The sequence below is a fragment of the Triturus cristatus genome, chromosome 12, assembly GCF_964204655.1.
Source record: "Triturus cristatus chromosome 12, aTriCri1.1, whole genome shotgun sequence".
Taxonomy (NCBI): domain Eukaryota; kingdom Metazoa; phylum Chordata; class Amphibia; order Caudata; family Salamandridae; genus Triturus; species Triturus cristatus.
Window position 1 is genome coordinate 429,406,315 of NC_140595.1, and position 12,459 is coordinate 429,418,773.

General features: G+C 41.0%; 1 protein-coding gene across 1 annotated transcript in view; it reads right to left on the bottom strand.

The window, feature by feature from the left end:
* Window positions 1–12,459, bottom strand: part of BCO1 (beta-carotene oxygenase 1) — a 172,507-nt gene that overhangs the window by 33,134 nt on the left and 126,914 nt on the right. The window contains exon 10 of the mRNA XM_085639534.1: window positions 3,133–3,244. Coding sequence (XP_085495660.1) covers window positions 3,133–3,244 — 112 coding nt within the window. The remainder of the gene's footprint in view (window positions 1–3,132; window positions 3,245–12,459) is intronic.

Consider the following 12,459-nt stretch of genomic DNA (forward strand, 5'->3'; position numbering starts at 1 on the left):
CCAGGGCAGTCTCAGTGGTCTGTAGTGATTTCTGTGACTTTGAGAGATAGAGCTTCCTCTTCACACATTAGCTTTTGGTCACAGCCGACAAATATCACACCTGTGGCTCTTGGACCTCGAGATCTTCGTGACAGTGAATAAAAGCTTCTGCTCTAAGTGGACCATGACCTGCCTACTATGTACAGTGGAAAAGAAACAACTATGTTCAATGTAATGGTTGTCGCATTTGCTTTTTATTTATATGTTTTAAAAACCTGCAAGCGATGTGTAAACACGCACTTTGTACCTATAGTCCTTGCTTACAAGAAGCAGGGCAGGCAGTAACTGCGCCTCTTTTACTGCCAGCCTTCCTTCTCGTAAGCAAGGACTATGGGCCAGATGTAGGTAATCCACAAATACCGAATTCTTAATACCGAATTTTACCGATTCGGTATTAAGAAATCTGTATTTCTTATGTGGATAATGAATCGGTAAAAAATACTGATTCCTTAATATTCCTTATTACCGAATCGGTAATACCAATTCGGTAATAAGGAATACCTACCCATTCATTCCTATGGGCTTGGAGGACCATAGGAATGAATCTAAAGCCATTCTGTATTAGCGATTCGATATTACCGAATCGGTAATACCGGGAGGTATTTCAAGGGTGTCAGGGTGTCCAAAGAACACAATGTTGCACCCCTGAAATGTGCCTGCTTGCACATGTGGGCACATACATGCCCTAAGGGCATGGATGTGTGCCACATGGCACTTAAAAAAAATTCAAAAGTGAATTTTTAAAGGAATTCGTTAATTACCACCAACTTGATGTTGGTGGTAATTAACAAATTCTTAAAGCACATAAGCACTCTTTTATGTGCTTTCTACATTGCATTTACCGTATCGGTAAATACAAATTCGGCAAATACAGATTCGGTAAATACCAATTCGGTATTTACCGAATCATCACCTACATTAGGAATGGCCAAATACAGGTCGGTAACCCTGAAATTTACCGAATTTCAGGGTTACCGACCGGTATTTAGCCACCTACATCTGGCCCTATAAGTACAAAGTGCGTGTTTATGCACCGCTTGCAGGTTTTCAAAGCACATAAATAAAAGGCATTGTCATTTACAATGCCAATTGCTCAAACTCTCGCAAATGCGAAACCTATTGCATATGCTTGTTTTTAATTTTGCGTCCTGGTTCAGTGTAACGTGTGTATCAGGTATGTGTCTCTTTAAGTGCATGGGAAGGATTGTGGTATCTGGGATGTGTGCTCCATGACACAATGCAGTATATCAGATGCTTTAGTTGTGAGCGTGACAATAGCTCTTTGTACATCTGAGCATGCCTTTGGGTCACAGTCACGAGAGCCAAGGCTGAGTTCATCCTGCATTGTTGTGGAGCTCCCCGAATGTAGCCAATAAATAACACGGCCTTGTTCTGTTCTTGCATGATGTGTTTATCTCTCGTTTCCAACCGCACTTTAAAGTCTGATGTATACACTGTTGCACACTCATGCCCGTGAGAAGGCTGCAAGTTATTTATTATTCTGTTACCAATATTTGACCTGTCTCAATTGAAAGTGCAACATGTAGCACTAGGTGGCAGCATTGACTATTGTTCTCGTGAAATATGAAATCTTTTAAACACATTGGTAACTATCGCTCAGGGCTTATTGAATCGCAAGTTGCATGCAGGATGAAACAGCTGATATTACCTGTAAGAGTGGGCCCCAATCTACTATAACACTACTGTGAAGGAGGCAGAGGATGGCAGAAAATCTTACAATGTCTGAGGTTTTGTTGAAACCATTCATTTAAGTGGGTTTTTCAGAGTTGTGAAATAAGACGCTTGTTTGTTTTTCTTCACAGTGAAATCAAGGGTGGACCTCCTAACGCTTTATTTAAACAAGCATTGTCAAAGCCAACAGGGCTCAGTTTTGCCTATAGCTTTAGCCATAAGCTATAGCATCCCCAATGCTCTAACACTAAATCAGAAAATGACTGTACAGATTACACCAGCACTCTGTTCCCTCTGGTATTACCAGTCTGCTCACCTGCTATAGGAAATTACAAAATGAAGTCATTTATTCCGAAAATTGTTTCCAATCAATACTTGACCAACATGTGTAGTGCAAATACTATCACTTCATCAGGGTCAAATACATATACTCTATCTATCTAAATATCTACACACACAGAAAGACACACACACACACACACACAAAAAAGGTAGTAGGGAACTCTGGGTAGATTCCAACAAACAATTGAGGTGAGCTGTTTTAGAGTTTGGAGCTTTTGAGTGTCGGCGGCGTGGCAAAATGTTGCCTATAAAAGGGTTGCTTTCCTAGTGGCAGCTTTTCTGTTAGGGCGGAGGAGCGTCACCCCACTGCTCTCTGAGCAGTGCAAAAAGAAATAAAATGATAATAGCACTTTGTTTTCATCATTTTATTTTTCAGTACTGAGCCAGTCTAGGGTGGGGCGGGGCTGGGCTATCATGACGGAGCACCGAGCAGGAGTGGTGGGCACCATAAGTGCACATGTCGGATTGGTTATACGTCTTAAGAAGGCCAAACCAACATGCTCACTTAGCATTTCTCCAACCCAGGCTGTGCTGCACAGCCGGGTGGAGACAGTTCCAGGCTCCCAGCCCCTGTCTGAGCTGTAAACCAGGCCGCTCAGACCAATCGCTGCGCTCTGTCATGCTGGTAATACTATTACCAGCAGGAAAGCAGCGTCTTGATTGTCTTAAGGGAGTCTGGAAGCCTGTGTGCTGCTGGGAGTCAACAGGAAAAGAGGAGGCTGGAGGAGAGGCGGCAGCCAGCAGGTAAGTCATCTTTTCTTTTTTTCCTCACCCGCTCTGCCACACCGCTTCTGTTCCATACCAGCCACCACTGTGCTTTCCACCTGAAACTTGGCAACTACTGAGAGTGCAACTAATTAAGAAGCAGAAAGTGAGAGAAAAAAATGAAAAGCCAATGAGACAAGCATACTTGAGAAAAAGAAGAGGCGCTACAGGCATGAGAGAGGAGAAGTAGAAAACAAAAGGTGCAAAGGTATAGCAAGGAAGGGGCATTTGGCATGTGGAGTTGCATTGCCAAGAATGTTTCGGCTGCTCAAAAAGCAATAGCTACTCTCTTACCATCATCCTCTTCCTTGGCATCTGGACTTGGTACAAATAAAGGCTCTGCCGGCCAGCAGTGATCCTCCTCCCAGATTAGCAGTTTTTTTGTAACAATGTCATACTTTACAATCTATTAAAATATGAAAAACAGGAAAGTAATGCCTCTGAATAAGGCTTGTCAGAATGCAAAATGTTACTGGCTTTTTAACTGACAACTGACAGAACAAACAACATTAAGGAGGTTAATAAAAGAAAACATGTTAATAGTAGGAGCTTGTTTAAGACATTTTGGGGGATGAAAAAGGGGGGCACATATGTGTGTAGTGGTACACCCATTAACAGAGAACATAAAGCGTAATCATTTTTTAACATGTGACAATAAATATGCTCAATGTTCATACAAGTGGCTTTGTTGAAAAACTTGTGTGGGTAAAACCAAAATATTGAACATAAATCAGTTGTTTGTGCCAACAACAGTAAGATCTTAAACTAAATGTACCTCTCAAACTCGTAATCTCTCAAGGAGAATCACCTAGACTTTACTCAAGGTTACTGTTGCTCTTTGTTCTGCCGGAAAAAGTTCCCTCTTAAAAACAACAATGCATCCTTTAAACACTCCAGAAATTAACAACAACATTCTCTCATACGGGACTGCGACTTCTTAATGGAGACACTTAGGGCCCTATTTAATTTTAGGCGGTCTGGCTGTCCTCTGTCAGTTTCTGTCACCCTGGCGGTGGACCCAACAGCCAAATTTAGAAATGTCTATCGGGAATGTTTATCGGGACATTTCAAGATCTCGCAGGAACTACAGACAAGGCGGTTCCTGTGTATGCATTGTATCTTTGACGCATGGCTCTGCCAAACAATGACAAGTTTGTTTTATTTTCAGAAACAAAACCCCAAAGTGGAATTTTGTTTTTAAAAATAAAAAAAAGAATGCCTCCCTCACAATGGGATACATCTCTCATGGCAAAGGTGGCATTTTTATGTTTTTACTGTCCCTTACTGCTAGTGTTTTCCTGGCGGTGACAGGTAGTAAAAAACAGTTATATGTTCACCCATCTAAACTGAGAGGGCGGTGATATAGCCAGTTCTCTGACGGCCCTTACTCTGTTGGGCCAACTTAGTAGTTTGGCCATTGTGGAGATGGAATAGTCTCCGTTGTTGCCAAACTATGGTCTGCCCGCTTTTAAATTTGGTGGGTGGACCAGCCTGTTGGCGGTGAAGGATACTCCGTCAACATATAAATCGGGCACTTAGCCCTGCTGCCATAATGAATGCTCATATTTTCATTGACATGCACTCTGGGACCCTCTCCCTCAATCCTGGTAGAGTGGCCAAGAAGCAAAGGCCAAGGCCTTTTTCTATTTTTATTGTGGACACCCCTTCTACCAGTGTGAATGACAGGACTGGCAAATGGCATGCTCCATTGTGAGTATGATAAAGCACCACTGCAAAATAGCTATATCAGTCTCTCAAAAGTGGTGCAGATAGAGGAAAGTGGAGAACTTGCATGAAAGAGGGCTTGAAGTCCAGTGATGGCCTTAACATATTTCTTAAGCATCCACTAAATAGGCAACGTAGCACGCCACAAAGTCACAATAATATCACAACTTTTCCACTTGGTTGGATCATATCCATGAATTGTTTCATCAATTCTACGGTGCCCGAGTTCAGAGTCAGACTCCTGAATCCAACCAGTGTTGTGTCACGAACGAGCTCTCCAGAGCTTTACCATGCCCGACTACCTTGGAGAGGACCAGCGCAAGACCAAGGAGGAGGAAAAAGAGGATCAGCCCATCCGAGAGAGGACATAAATTGGCCCCATTGCAAATTATCTCTATGGGCTAGGATAAATTAGGACCTGATTAACATGTGTCATTGGCGAAGTGCTATATAAACATTTGATGAAAATACTCACATTAGAATTGATGAAACAAGTTTGGATACTATTAGGAGGCACCTACAGTCCAGTCTAATATAATAACCATTTGAGCCTTGAAAAAGCCCTGCGGGCGAAACGCGCGTCGGCTGCTGTTTGAAAGTGGAAACATAATTGGAAATAAACACTAAATACAACATTCCAATGAAGATCGGACAATGATTTACAGTCTCATGTGAACTATACAATTCAAGGATATGATCCAACCAAGTGGAAAAGTTGTGATAGTATTGTGACTTTGTGGTGTGCTACGTTGCCTATTTAGTGGATTCAAATCTTTGGACTATTTTAGTCGCAAAGAAATGTTTAATACTTCAAGTGGATGAGTATTCGGCTTCGTTTTTAGCATCCAATATTATTGTTTGAATATATACTGTTGGAAACATTATACGGATGTACAAATAATGATGTGCAGATCATTTCAGCATATCCACTGATTTTCTATTGTGTATATATTTCTTAAGCATATAGGGGAAGGCCTATGTGAAGGATTCTGGAAAAATGCCGTAAAATGAGTGTGGAAGATATCAATTTCAAGATGCCAATGAAAGACATTTAATGTAAAAAATAACAATCACCAATAGCTATACATTGCAATGCTTGCAACCACAAGGTCTGATAATTTGATTTCTTCTATTTCAGTTGTATCCACAGCACCATAGGAAGAGATCAATCGTGCATTAAAAAACGAAAGTATTTTAGTAATATGAAGTTCAAAGTCTCTCACCGAAGGGCTTAAATGAGTCTTTGAATTCATGTCCTTTTTGTGAGTGTTGTGTTAATAGGGTATGTTCGTGTTAAGTCTACTGCTGATATTTTATGAGTGTGTAGTGTAGGGTCAATAGCCTAGCCATAGACATAGTTACCTTTGCACTAATTCAGCTCTGTCAAGTCAAGCATGTCTTGAGGTTAGATTGTCCCTCCTCAGTGTCTTCAGGTGTATTCAAAGTGCATGTGAAGTTCTGTGTATTGTGAGAGTGAGGTAGCAGGAAGAGTTACCAGAAACACCAATGTCTTCATCAAACAAGACACAACAGTTGTCAGCACTGGGTCTTAGTTTAAAAATATGGTTTATCCACTGTGCAAAGAAATACAGTCAATGTTATTATGATGGCAACTTTGGGTTGATCACTCTGGTGCTTCATCAATTAGGGACACTTTTTCCATCAAACAAAGCTCTTGTAACAGTTGTCTTCTCCAAAAAGGACCTCATTTACTTACTTACAGGTAATGGAAATGGTGGTGAGCCTCACAAATCTTTCTCTTTATCATCTCGGATACTGAAATGGGAAAGGATTTTAATCCTTTTCCAGCCAAGTCGCCTTTCTTATAGTTAGAGAGGCATTAGATGGGGTCTCCTTCATTTTCAATCATATATCCTCGTTAAAAACAATTCAAGTTGAATGTAGAATATGGCTGAAAATCATAACTACGCCTTAATTTTGAGACAAAATTATATGTTTTGTGGCACCAGCACCAGTTATCCTAACTTTTAAAAGGGATTCCCAAACGTTATACAAATCGGAGTGGCAGGGAAAGAGTATGGGGGGAGGGGGCTCTCTTACAGCCGTTCCTTATATGCAGGGGCACTCGTCAGGTATGCCCACTCTCCCCCTTACTCTGTGCCATTGCCATTGAACCACCGGTGGAGTGGATCAGAAGACGTGCCCTGGTGAAGGGGGTTGAATGGTCACTCATACTCAATGACAGGGTCTCACTCCATGCCGATACCCCCTTATCTATCTGCAAAGCCTGTTGAATGTGGCCCACAGGTGCATCACTTCCTTAATTTCTTCTGGAATATTTAAGTCTTGTGATGAATCATGACAAATCAATGGTTTTCCCACTTAAGGCAAAAGCATCTGGGTTATTGGTGTAAAGGGTTTTAAGGCAATCTTATATGTATCCTGGTAGCATAGTCTAAATTTTGGCAGTGAGTTGGGATGGCCTTGATTACTAGTAAGTGTACCACCCCATGCTGATAGACATTAAACTCATCTCACTAGATAAATGTTCATGGTCCAGGTATGCATAAAGGAAGTGGTCATACTGCATTCTGCATAAGGTTGTGATACTGCGTCACCTCTTTGAGCTGGTTTTGCACCCCTCTCTCACTCCATGGGTTCCACTAGGAGTCTTACTAGACATTGCGACTTGTAAGAGCTTATGTGTATGTCTTTATTAGAACGTACTGGTGCTGTCTGTATTAGCTTGACCAGTAGCACAAAAACGCACATCATGCTTACTGGCTAAGACTTACCGTGTCCTGCACTTTGGCTATTCTGCCACCGGTTTGATGAGTGTAAGAGGCATATGCAGCTCTGATGTACACATTTTCACAGCAAAGTCAAAATTACATTTTCCTATTTTGACTCTTACCCTCCTGCAGAAATATGGCTATTCTTGAGACCTTAAATTGCTATGTGCCATCCACTTGTTATGGTGCCTGCATTAGGCTACATGCTGTCAATTAGCTCTGTTGTTTCTTACGTTGAAGCTACCCTTCTTTCATGCCTTGCAACCTCTAATGTATAAAGAAGAAGGGTTTGCCCACAGAGTTGAACAAGAACTGCGAGCAGTAAATGCATATATGAAACAAAGCTTCCTGTAAAGGTACAATAAATTATTACTTAAACACAAAAAAATGTTGATTCTAGAACACAATTCTATAGAAGATAAGATAAAGGAAAGTTAGTTTTGAAAATGCTGCTTATATCACTGGCCGGTATCAATATTTTTATTACAAACAAAATTAAGCAATAATCTTGTGTACCTTGACAGGAACCATGGATTTTTATTAATTGCCACAATCTGCTGACCATGGATATTACCTGTATAGAGACTTGTTTTGTATGGCAGAATATATTGTACAGCATTTTTGTCTCACATACATTTTGCATCCTATACACCATTTAAAAAATATTAACTAATTCAGTGTAGATTCCTATTATTAACTCCAATGGGGCGATATTTTGTAAGCAATATTTAGGACAGTATTAATTTCACGCAATAGTCTAACTACAGTATTCTGGTATGCCACCTGCACACTGGCATGCCTGCTTTCACTCTCTCTGCATGCAGGATCTACAGGTAGGCACTCAAAACTACACTTTCCTCAAATATTCTGGGGTAGGGGTTATTATTATTTATTATTATTAGCTTTTGTAAAGCGCGTAGCTACCCGAAGGCATCCCAGCACTCGCGTATAGACAGAGGTTTACGGGAAGCTTTATGCAACTGGTTGTTGGAAGAGCCAGGTCTTAAGAAGTTTCCGGAAGGGAAGCAGCTGGGATTCAGCTCGAATGAAGGGGGGCAGGGGGGTTAGAACAGTAAATTAACCTTTACCTTGAAAACTGATGTTCTTCAATGCTTTACCTCTGATTTTCAAGAAAATCATAGAAATACTACTTCTGTGGGGGGGGGGGTGGCACAGATTTAAGGGGAACTTCAAATGTTATAACACCACCACATGAAAAAATGTAAGTGAAATTTATACAAGCAGCAGTCTAAAAATACCACCAGAGGAGTTTAAGAGAATATAACCTTCACAAGTTATACATAATTATAGGTGGATAACTGTGAATAGGAGGGATGCTTTTTCACCAAGGTGTACTGAGGGACATCAAACTGACAATGTCCGCTTCTTCAGGTAACATCACAATAGTGCAATGGGTTTTGTTTCCCACTGCTGACGTATCATAGAAGTAAAGCACCGCATTTCGATCCAGCTATTCACACTAACGGCTTCCAATGGAAGCCATACATAAAACATTTAATATGCTCGGCCAACAACCGCTATTTGTGTAAGGTTATTTTCAAAGAGTTGTTTATCTCAGATTTTTAGGTCTCGGCAACGACAGCTATCTGTGGTTGAAAGAACTCTTGTGGACCATACCTAAACTTAATGTTGGGTTTGGTTCCGCTCACTGTTTACTATTGGTTGGTTTTCTTGTTACTCACTTGCCTGCTTCTTTTGTTATGGCTTTACTTTGTAGCCCTTGGCTGCACTAGGATTTGCAACTAAGAGGAGATCCCAGAGGATGAAGCATGTCACTTCAGTGAGTGATGGGATTCAGTCCTTTTAAAAGGATTTTCCCGGAACATAGTTGAGGTCTATACTTGTGCATTTCTTTCCTCATTCCTCTAGTAGGCATGACAGACCCGCGGATTTGAATGTGTTTTTACTTCCTCTTCACCTGTTTATCCTTCCATTGTAGCATAACTTCTTTACCATTCTTTTGATCGGATGACCAGTATTATTTAACTGCTCACAATCAAGCAACTACTTTTTCACTTAACTTTCAGCACTCCAAGACAGTATATGTTTTTTTTTTTGCTTTTTCCCCCTTATTCACTTCCCCACCAGCCACGTCTCCATTGCTCCGACAACGACCCCACTCCTGTTGCCGTTCTTTAAGGTAAAGTGTTTTTTTCATTTTAGATGGTGTGCAATGCCACTGCCAATTCCTGCCAGGCCTCTCCATTTTGACAAATCTCCTTTTTGTGTGTTTCAATTCTTAATTTACTGCTCCAAGTGGCTTCAACAATTTTTGAAAAGGTAAATTAAAAAAATGGCTCTAGTATCATGCCATATGTGTGGTAACTAACACATGGATTCAACTACATCATTGTATGGGGCTGCCATTGAATCATGACATGTATGTGTGCATTCACACTGACACATCGTCACACTTTGAAAAGCTTTTCCCCATGCCGTGCAGCATCATCAGGCAGGCTTCGAATTGATTTTTTTAAATTTCTTTAGCATGTGATGTTTTAACATTAATAAGTCACATTATAGCATTGCACTGAGAAGCGGTTATCAAAAGTGATAGTTTTTTATCATGAAACATTAGTGAACTAAAATGCAAGAAAATTGGTATAAAAACCCTGAACATGGCTCAGATTATTACAGAGCAACATTATAATCTATTAAATCAAACACAGTAGGTTTTTGTTCAGCTGGTATTCTGAACTCACGTTTTTGAAAGTGCTTTCATACACGAAAATGAAGAAAAAGGAGTTTTAGTGAAATAAAATAATTGCCTAAGATCACACAATTTAAGCAGAGAAGCTGCAATTTATCCATGTTTTTTTATTTAACTTTGTACAAAATGGACAGGAAATGGGTATCTATTTGCTGGTCCTAGAGCACTTTACATGGGTTACATTACACAAGGTCACATTCATTTGTTTAAAGGCATGGTTATATTAGTGATTTGACCAGAATCATTGGATGTAGAGCCCACGCTGAGACTCAAACCTGGTTCCCCAGTTCCAAAGGCGGCACCCCTGGTTCTAATGTCACATCCTGGATAGAGGGAGGGATATACATTGTTATTTTAGGCAAGAATATACTTCGAATTTATTAACATTTGTAAATTCTCTTCGCTTGATGGCAATTTTGTATTGTTATCGGAATTGACTTTATTAAGTATTGGCAAAGCCAAAAGGTGTCATCTCTACAAGCATGAGGTATTGGGTTATCCTGTGCCTGTACGGTACATGTGAGCTGAGTTGCATTTAGGTGTCCAAGTGAGTTCACATGAAAGCTCAGCTTGCGATGGGCTCGGGGTTCCAACAGGATCTCGAGCTGAGCCAGAGCCAGACTTCAGGCTAAAGCGTGGCTTGAGCTTTCAGTGGCTAGCCCACCTCTATCCTAGGATGACAAAAGCCTGGGGGGGGGGGGGATAAGGCTCTAAACATATGCCTTGCAGTTTGTTTGGAGCTCTTTGATGCAGTTAATACCACATTATGCTATAATACAAGGACTGTAACTTATGAACTGAAAGTAACAAATGGATCTTTGTGACAAAAGCAGTACTCCACCGCGCTATCTACATAAAGTACAATTCTGTAATCTGCATGTTACACGTGCTTCGCAGCAGGCACATTAACCCTCTGCGCTACTTTATGATAAAGCAGGTGCTTTTAACCAATAATATATTTCAACATGCAGCCCCCCTAGTTCGGCGCACGGTGCGCGGTACCAGTCGCACAGCCCTAAAGCCACCGCTGACTACACGTGCCTAGATTCACCTGTGATTATATTATCTTAATGAGTTTCAACAACAAATAACAACTGTTGGATAACAGCAGCGGTCAGTGACACAGATGTATCCTATTCTAATCACTCGATGTGTTTTCATGAGCAAAGTTCAGTAGCAGCCGTCCAGTGCAGAACAGCGAGTCCGATAACAGGACTGAGATAACAAACTTATATTTTCCAATGATTATTGCCCTTTAACCCTGTGTACTTAACATAGACCACAATCTGGGGAAAATATGAAAAGGATCTCAAACAACACCCGCAGCATTTTAAATTCCCACAATATTCGTAAGCCCAAAACACTTCTTTATTGCACGCACGGAGGGGCTTATTTACAAGCCCCTTGCGCCGCTGGTGCGTCACTTTTTCCCATTTTCAAAGTGAGGCACCTGCCGGCACAAGGGGCTTGTAAATAAGCCCTCTAGTTGTAATCCCAGCATTCACTTGTGCAAATTATGTGACGCAGTGCAAATCTGTTGACCCAAACACGATGGGGCCACAAAATACACGTTCCCACTGCACACCTGCTAGTTTGAGTCTTTGCGGGCTGCACAAATTAGTAGTGTGAAAGTTTCCGCTGATTCGGAACTTGACACCTCAGATTGGGGGAATAACAAGTGGAGAACTCGTGGCGTTTTATTTTCTACGGTATGCAAACAGCTCAAGGACTCTATTTGCTCTTGTGATTTGTGGCCCCTACACCTGTCGCATTTTGCAAGAGCAAACACCCGCAATTTGTACAAGTTTGAGCCCAACACTGTGTTACACATCTCATCAAGAAAGTATTAATATGTGGCTGAGAGTCTGTTTTCTGACAGAATTGTGCGTGCTTAGAAACCCATTAAAAACTGGTCATATGTATGCCGAACTTAATTTATGCAGGTGTTTACCGGTGCTCAGCACCAGCACTCTTTTAAACACCAGCACTTATTTGAGAGAGTAGACCACATGGTGGCACTGTCAGTCTATATTTTTAGCATAGCACAAGGGTTTAGCAATTCAATATATTACAAAATAACAAAGCTCACATTTCCAGACCATCCCTAAAGCCTACAATAGTCAAAATGTCACACTTGTTAAAGTAGGATGGATAATAGGTAATGCGGGCACTGTCATTCGGCAAGAGTGGCAGCAGCTGGGGGAGGTGCCTGCCTCAAAGGAATGCCTTGGGCCCTGGCAATTTGATTTGTACAAATAATGCACTAAATGTACCTATTTAAACATTAGTGCCATCCATTGTGAGGCTGACTCTATGGAGAACACAGGAATCCAGCCTTGGTGACACAATACCCACAGGCTGACTCAAATCAGTGAGCAATATATGTAACTTTACATTTTCATAAAAAACAGA